This window comes from Lactuca saligna, chromosome 3 (genome assembly GCF_052625555.1).
Source record: "Lactuca saligna cultivar CGN05327 chromosome 3, ASM5262555v1, whole genome shotgun sequence".
Taxonomy (NCBI): domain Eukaryota; kingdom Viridiplantae; phylum Streptophyta; class Magnoliopsida; order Asterales; family Asteraceae; genus Lactuca; species Lactuca saligna.
In genome coordinates this window covers 3,050,487-3,059,786 of record NC_136419.1, presented here as the reverse complement: position 1 = coordinate 3,059,786, position 9,300 = coordinate 3,050,487, and the positions used below count along the sequence as shown (strand labels likewise).

General features: G+C 35.4%; 1 protein-coding gene across 2 annotated transcripts; it reads left to right on the top strand.

Annotated features, from left to right (window-relative positions):
- The first annotated feature begins 6,856 nt into the window (after window positions 1-6,856).
- On the top strand, window positions 6,857-8,947 carry LOC145034253 (geraniol 8-hydroxylase-like). Of its 2 annotated transcripts, XM_078982626.1 has the most exons (3): window positions 6,857-6,984; window positions 7,087-8,045; window positions 8,158-8,947. In XM_078982626.1, the coding sequence occupies exons 2-3, from the start codon at window positions 7,104-7,106 to the stop codon at window positions 8,788-8,790; spliced, it is 1,575 nt and encodes a 524-aa protein (XP_078838752.1). In that variant the 5' UTR covers window positions 6,857-6,984; window positions 7,087-7,103; the 3' UTR covers window positions 8,791-8,947. The 2 variants fall into 2 exon arrangements, with proteins under 2 accessions (XP_078838752.1, XP_078838751.1); XM_078982625.1 differs by lacking the exon at window positions 6,857-6,984 and having other exon boundaries at window positions 7,019-8,045.
- Window positions 8,948-9,300: the final 353 nt, after the last annotated feature.

Below are 9,300 nucleotides of genomic sequence, written 5' to 3'. Positions count from 1 at the left end.
AAAAAAAAAAAAAAAAAAACCAAAAAGCAATTAAAAAACTTGAACCTTTCCCCCACTAAATGTTTGCAAGATGTACCTTTTGGATTTTGTTGTGGACCAACACTTTTTTTTTATTGTGTAGACCAATACACATAGATATGGTTGAACATAAGCTTGCATTTATCTCAGTCCAGCTGCAACTTTTTCACTTCTAATACAAAGATAATGAGCCTTATATGTCTCCCTTATATCCCTGAATACCAGATTCTCCATCTAAAAAAAATCAAAAAAGTTATTGATATATAAGACATAGAGGAAATCAACATGCCTACTTTTTTTTATTAATTTTTGTCAAGTAATATCAGAAGATCTCACCTGGGCATATTTCTGTAAATGATTTTCTAGAGCAATGAGAAGAATCTAGGATTAAATAAAAATCAATATTGCTCGTTGAACTAAATGATGATAGTCTCTTCCCCGGATTTGTAGTCGACAAAGGTGAATTACCAAATGTCGGTCGTCCCACCATGGAAGACAATGATGAGAAGCCATGAAATCTCGGCAGTTGAAGATGAAGACCAGCCTCCATTGCAGCATATTTCTTGGTAGAATCATCTACGTATAACAGATCATCAACCCTCGCCATTTAATTAAAAGCTAAACTTTCAATCACCCGTGAATAGCTTTCCACAACCGCTTGCCCTACATCCTGCAAATTAAAAAAAAAAAAAAACTAGAACCCTAATTATAACCCTGTTTATTTAGATTAAGCAAAAAAAGTGAAAAAAATTACCTTGTTGGAATGAATCTTACGCGATTGTTTTTAAATCAAACTAAGTATACTTCAAGGAAATAGTATTTAAAAAATTCCTGAATTCTTGATAGGCATTATTAGCCCTAAAATAGTATGATGTCGAAATTAACAAATTCAAATTATTATTCTCGAGGTAGAACAATAGATAGATAGATAGATAGAAACATGAGGAGGAGCATTGACGTAATAAAGAGGAGTCATCGGGATAAAGAGGTTTTCTTTTGCTGGCATGGGTGTTGAATGTAAATCTGTAGAATCTGAATTGCTAGTGCAGGTGCAGTATAAAGCAACTCCTGATCTTTTTGAAGAATATGAAGAAGAAGGTGAGAACTATTTTGAACGGAATTTGATTTGGGTTTTGTTGATGGAATTTGAAAAAGATGAGGATGAGGAGGAGAAGAAGAAGGCGGTGATGTTGTGTCTCTGAAATTGAAGGGAGTGTTGCACCCTTGTCGCCATGATGTTTACTCTCTGAAGCCGATGAGTTTAGAGAGGGATGGAGGGTTAAGCCGGTGGGAAGCATCTAGAGAAAGTGGGTAAGAAGAGGCAGTGTTATGGGCGGTGGGCGGTGGATTGTTTAAGTCGATAACACGTGCAAACCACTAACGGAAAAGGAAATCGGTAAAGGAAAAGGATAAAGAACACGTATCTACCAACAATAATATATTTAAAAAAAGACCAAAAATAGAGGGACTGAATCTGCTAAAGCCAAAAAGTATTGTGGCAAAATTGGAAGGTAAAAGAAAATAGACAGAATTGCAACATCACCCATAATCAGGGGACTAGTTTTGCCCAAAGTCTAGAAAGATTACTGTAGCTAAGGCAAAGGCAGGATAATTTTAATATATATATATATATATATATATATATATATATATATATATATTGTGAAAAACCGAAATTTCCATTCTGAATAAACCATATCAAGCCAATAGATGTAGATCAGTTATAGTGAAAATTCAGACTTAGAATATAAGTTTGGCAGTTTCAGGGTTTTACACCAAAAAAGGGTATTAGGAGAGTGGTTGCACTAGGATTTTGTGCAACACTGTAAATTCCATTACCCTAGATCATTAGAATCCATTCCGAGAATAGACATATTTTCTGCCAAAAATCTCAGGACTATAAATAGAATTCTGAACCAAATTGGTTCATTAGTTGAATTCCATTTAGAGAAAAGCCAATTTCTCTCTCACGGATCTTCGGGTTTTCATCTCAGATTGTGAGTCTACTTCCCTAGATGTGTTTTAATACTTGTTATATACTTAATAACATTATTTACATGTCCAAAACACACGATCCGGGAGCTTACGGCCCAAGAACGTTCTTGGGGTGTAAACTCCAAAACAAGGCCTAAAGGCCATCTAGTCCCAATTCCTTGTTAGGAAACTAGTTAAGGACTTTATGTATGAACATTAGAGGCTAGAAATCAATCAAAACCATGTAGTTTTAGGAGTTTACAGCCAAGGATATGTTATTGGGCTGTAAACCCCTTTTTCAAGGGCTAAAAGTGCCCTAATCACCCTCAAAGGCTTGGACTCTATTTTTGGCAAAAACCTTAATGTGTTTAGGACCTAGGAAACATAAGAAAAGCACAAGTATTGAAGAGTTTACGGCCAAGAGTATTTCTTGGGCCGTAAACTCCCATAAAAGGGTCAAAGGACACCCTAAACACTTCCTTAGGCCAAGGGACAATTTGGACAAGTACCTAGATGAGTTATGGACTAGCTAAAACATTTAGAACCCCATGTGTGAGGGAGTTTATGGCCCAAAATGTTATATGGCCGTAAACTCCAAGAAATGGTACCAAATGGTGCCATAAACTCTTCCAAAGCCAAGTACAAAAGCCTAGAATTGTTCCTAGTTATTATAGAGACTTGAAAGCACCATAATCACCCTCCCAAGGGAGTTTACCGCCGTAAACTCCAAGGGAAAAGGGTCTTTGGGCCGTAAACTCGCCAAAGGAGTCAATATGGTGCCCAAACACTTGTATAAGCCTTGAATAAATTCCCACTAGAGTTGTAGTGATTGTAAGCACCATTTCAAGCCTTGGTTGGGAGTTTACGGCCAGGAGCTTACTCCTTTGGGCCGTAAACTCCAATGAATATGGTCTTTTTACCTTAAACTCCAAATAGGGGCATTGCACTCCTTTATTGCAACCCTTTAGCCTCCTAGCACTTGACCAAAAGTGTTTTGCTCGCGCTTAAATGTTATTACTTGTATAATTAGTGTTATAATCACTAATTATTTATATACATATGTTTTCATATGTAATTAGGATCATTGTGTGTGTCTAAGTCTCCACTTGACACCAAGCACTTGTCCGATCCTTCCGTACGATAACAGTCCGTTCAATTCCCGTCACTTACTGCCGGTGAGTTCATACCCCTTAACTAATGTTTTAAACTATTTTTAAATGTTTTATGGGGGGGGATACAAGTAGAATCATGCTACTTATTATGTCAATCACATGAGATTAGTAAGTAGGATTATATTACTTATTACATCAATCACATGTGATTAATATACAGCATTCAAATGATTTGGCTACTCATTAGCCGTTTTACTAAACAGTTTCCTTCAAATGACTTTTTATAAACATTTTATATGTTTTAAACTCCTTTTTACACTGTACAGCTTACTCCGTACATTACCTTTCAAACTTATTTGCAACTATGTTTCAAACAAATGTTTCCTTATACTTAAACTGTTTTATTAAACTTATGCCTTCAAATTGTTTTATAGATTGACATCAAGTCGATCTTTTCTTAAAATAATATTTATGTTTCAAATGTCTTACAAAACTTATTTATGCTTTTATATTATAAATTGCATGCCTCTATATGTATACTTATATAAGAAATGTTTAAAAGACTTAGGAAGGCTATCCACCCTATTTCCTTTTCGTGCCTTGAGATGTGGTCTGGTGGGATATTGGGTATTCGTCCGAAGGTCGTTTAAATATTAGTTATATATCATGTATACATATATAGTCATAAAAGGTCCTTCCAGTTCAACATATGCCCTTGGGTAGCAAGGGTATACATCCATGTCCATACTTACCAGATAGATTACTAGTAAACTACCATATGGGTAGTTTAGGAAGATACTATAACAATTACTAGAACGCGATATCATACAATGAGTTAGTTCATTCATGAGTCAATACTTTCTAGAACATTACAGTACATTACATATACAACTATACTAGGAAGAGAACATATACAACTATACTAGAACGATTACATTACTATACTTGCTAGGTAGAGAGCACGTACATTACAGCTAGAACAGTTCATTACATTACAGCTAGAACAGTTCATTACAGTACATATACAAGAATACGTTAATTATTGTGATTTAAATCGGAGCGTGACTTAATTGTCATGGCTCGAGTTGTAGCCAGAATTCTCTTGGAGGGAGAGCGTGAGTTTGCGTATAGATCTATACTGGATTGACAATCCTACACCTTGCTGCTCGCTACAGCCGGACCTGCAGGTCTGCGGGTGCCAAACGTCATTCCGTTATTACGACCATTCATTATGTCGTTGTTACTAGTCGATAATATGGTGCAATTTATCACATAATGCCTTAATATAAATCCGGTTTAAGGTAATTAGTACGGTGGTAGTTCTTATAGCACTACACCATAGTACTATTTCATTTTTCCATTACATTCACTTCGTGAACATTCACACGACGCACAATAATGTAGATACTATATTTTTGGATAATGATAGATATACTTGGGAAAATACATACTCTTACAAGAGACATACATTCAGAACAGTTAGGTCTTGGTAGAAGACTACATTCAGAACAGTTAGGTCTTGGTAGAATACACCTTCACATACTAGTAGGAATCATAGGGATTTCTAGGGTTTTTCAAACGTTTACAGTTGCTTCATATACATTTTCAAAACTTACAGTTCATATACATTTTCAATACTTACAATTCGTATACATACAAATACTTACATTTCAAATACATACAAGTATTTACATACAAATTAAGACACTAAAATACTTATGATCTCACCAGCTTCAAAGCTGATACTCGCTTTCAAAATTACTTGTATCCTCAGGTCATCATAGACAGGTACCGATGCAAGGAGAAAGGAAGATGGAGCTTGTTCAAGACTTATCTTTCATTTTGATTTATGCTTTAGTGTTTATCAAAATTTGACAGAACACATTTGTAAAATAATTATATTATTAATGCAATGGATGATGTTGTTGCTTGTTTACTACTTTACATTGTTGTTGATATTATACATGATGTCCTCCGCCCCAGAACGTTTCCGCCGTTCCTGGTTTTTGGGGTGTGACATATATAATAATAATAATAATAATAATAATAATAATAATAATAATAATAATAATAATAATACATTTTCACAAAATTTAGAAAGAATTGCAAGAACGATCCCTGTGGTTAGGGAGAAATTACTACTTTTGAGCAAAAAGGTTTGGACTAGCACTCACGGTCCAAAGGTTTTCATTTTCCTTTCACTTTGGTCCACATTCTTTTGAATTTTTATAAAATAACGATTTTGCCATTATATTTTCATTATATATATATATAATAATAATAATAATAATAATAACAATAATAACAATAATAATAATAATAATAATAATAATACATTTTCAAAAAATTTAGAAAAAATTACAAGAATGGTCCTTGTGGTTAGGGAGAAATTACTACTTTGGAGCAAAAAGGTTTAGACTAGCATTCACGGTCAAAAGGTTTTCATTTTCTTTTCACTTTGGTCGATATTCTTTTGAATTTTTATAAAATAACGATTTTGCCATTATATTTTCATTATATATATATATATATATATATATATATATATATATATATATATATATATATATATAAGATTACAATAACTAAAAAAATCTATTTGTATTATCACCCCCACCCCCTTTCTTTCTCTCTCCTATTCAGAAAATTGAAACACCACCAGATTCTGTAGGCTTTTCCGGTGATCTAGGTTTTTGGCAACAAGAAGATTCCTCATCAGAGACGTTTTTTGACAGCAAACCAGAAGGGTCCGCCATTTTCATCAGAGCACCACCATCTTGTCGTCATCTGTTGTCTGGTATAATACCTTCACGTCAGACCTGGAAAGACGACGAAGATCTGGCTGAACTCGTCGCCGCCTCTACCGTCTTCGTTCAACACATCGTCGTCAACAAACACTGAGGATTGCTAATGTCGTTCATTTCGCCGCCATCGCCACATCTAAGAAACCCTTGCTCCAGAATTCACATTTTCAGAAACGCTAGCTTCACCTTCTTCTATCTTCATCTCTATCATTCTCTAACGACGGTACAAGCTATGACATTCAGAAACCCTAGCATCACCCCTCTAATCGGTCATTTAGGGTTTCCTTACTTCGCCATATTGTTCGTCTTCATTAAGATTTGGACGATGCTAGGGTTAGGGTTCCGAAACGGTGGTGCAATATTTTAGATCGGAAAATCGGGGGTCTTCACAACGGAAAATCGGATGATTCAGATCAGAAAATCAGGGGTGACTATGAGATGGTGGTGGTGTTGAAATGTGGCGATGGTGGCTGAAGGTATGGTAATGGTGACGATTATGTGACATTCTCATTTTCACGGCCAGAAAAAACCGATTTGTTTATGCTTTATTTTGATAATCAGAGTATCTTTTAAAGAAATATGTTGCGGAAGTTGTTTATGCTTTATTTTGAAAATTAGAGTATCTTCTAACTATTTATCTAAAGAAAAAAAAAACATAACACTCTTATTCTTACCATATTTTCTATTAACAAACATTTTTTTTTTCTACACGATCGTTTTTAAAATAGATATTTAGAATTATACTTTTACATCAAAGTCGCAACAATACAACAAAATGTACCTTTAACTCTTTTTCGATAATGACACTATATCCATAAATCTTGAGAGTAATAACATTACTATCGGTTAAACTTTGTTGAATACCTTCATATCATATCGTGCAAAAAAACCCCAAAATATCAAACATATAAAATACATGATGATAACCAAAATATGAAACAAAAATGGCATAAACAAATGATGAATTTTTATATATCGTTCTCTTATTCTCTGTCACTTTACATAAAACAGCTTTTTAAAGCCCATGAGAAGGGGAACCCCCACAACCTACAATATCCTATCTTCAGTATAGCATGGTATCAACCACAAAATTTAACTCACTATGACTTAATTTCTGAAACACAACCATATTTTATTTATTTATATTTATATATCTATCTCCCTTTGCATTTCATCAGCATCGATCTTCACAAAAATGATATCAGATAGCCGGTGGTCATGGTGGTCGGAACTAATCACCAGCAAGAAAGACGACCTCACTTTCCAATTACTCATCTTTTCAGTCATCTCATTGCCTATTTTATGGTACAGTTTCAGGAAGGCCACATTCCGGTTGCCGCCGGGACCTCGTGGATTGCCGGTGCTGGGATACCTTCCATTTCTCAGCCCCGACTTGCACCATGAATTCACAAAATTGGGTCAACGTTATGGCCGCATCTTTAAACTTCAGCTCGGACGTAAGACCTACGTCATCGTCAGCTCCTCCGATCTGGCTAAAGAAGTGGTGCGTGTGCAGGACGATGTTTTCTCCAACCGAGACCCTCCGGTGGCAGGGATTGTCGTCACATACGGTGGCAAAGATATCGTCTGGTCAGACAACAACTCATACTGGCGTAACCTGCGTAAAGTGTTCGTCTCCGAAGTCCTGAGCAACAAGAACCTTGAAGCTTCTCGATCTTTCCGGCGAGCTGGAGTCAGAAAAATTATCAAGCACGTCTATGAAACGATGGGTAATGAGGTCGACGTCGGCGGGATGGCGTTCACGTCGTCGTTGAGTGTCGTAACCAACATGATGTGGGGGAAAAGTTTGGATGAAAAGAAAGAAAACAGTAATCTTGGGGTTGGGTTCCGGGAGGTTATTTCAAAGATTGTGGAGCTTCTGGGAGCAGCGAACGTTTCGGACCTTTTTCCGGTACTCTCCCGATTCGATTTACAGGGCGTTGAACGAAAAATAAAGCAACAATTGCAGAAGGTTGATGAGATATTTCAGAGGATAATCGACGATAGAATGAGCGTTAAACCTGAAGAATCAGTAGAACAAGAGGGAAGAAAGGATTTATTGCAGATTTTACTAGAGCATAAACAAAAAGACAATACATCAACTTTCAGTATTACCCAAATTAAAGCCCTTTTCATGGTATAACTACCAAGCCCTTTTATTATATATCTGTTTGTTTTATCATTTACATAATCCTTTGTCTACTTTCTACATCCCTTCGACACAAAATAACTAAGTTTTTCTGAAACAGGACATTGTAACCGGAGGTACAGACACAACATCAACAATGGCGGAATGGACAATGGCGGAGCTTTTGAAACATCCAGAGATAATGAAGAAGATACAAGACGAATTAGAGGAAGTCGTCGGCCTAAACAACATTGTGGAAGAATCTCATCTTTCCAAATTACATTACTTAGATGCAGCTATTAAGGAAACATTCCGTTTACACCCACCACTTCCTCTGTTGATAGGGCGATGTCCAAATATGTGTTGCAATGTCGGTGGATACACAGTCCCGAAGGGTTCCAACGTGTTTATAAACGTTTGGGCAATACACAGGGATCCAAAATACTGGGAAAATCCTACGGAATTTGATCCCAATAGATTTCTAAACCCCGATGGAACAACCAAATACGATTATTCTGGAAACAATACCAACTTTCTTGCATTTGGATCTGGTAGGAGAAGGTGTCCAGGAGTTCCTTTGGGTGAGAAGATGTTGGTGTATCTTTTGGCTTCATTATTGCACTCGTTTGATTGGACTTTGCCAAAAGATAAAGAACATGAACTGTCTGATAAATTTGGGATCGTCTTAAAGAAGAGAAACCCACTCATGGCAATCCCCTCTCAGAGGTTACCAGACAAAATTCTCTACATGTAATAGAAACCATCGGAGTCTTTCTATTTGGAGCTTTTTTTTTCTTCTTGGAAACGGAAGGGAAGCCTCACCACAACGTGTTTGAGCTTATTGACTGCCATTTATGTTAGGGCATCCATATTGAACTAGTGTAATTAAATGTTTCATTATCATTCTCCAATCCATATAATTCTATAAATTATTTTCTATATTGTATTAAACATTATAAAGTTTATTATAAAATTTAATTTATAGTAAATATTTAAGAATTAAAAATTTATTTCATCTATTGAAAGACATTTGAACTTTGTGACAATGTTATTTTCACAAGTTTATTTTCTAAAGTTTTGTGTTTATCGATCATAGTATATATAATTTGATATTCCTTAACAACTTTCGTTCATTAACATAAAAATAAATGATTTATGTGCTTATTTTAATTTATGTGTCAATAAAACTTAAAGATGATCAAAGCTTCAACGTAAATTTACATCTCATTCATTAATTTACAAGTACTTACTTGCTTTTTTTATA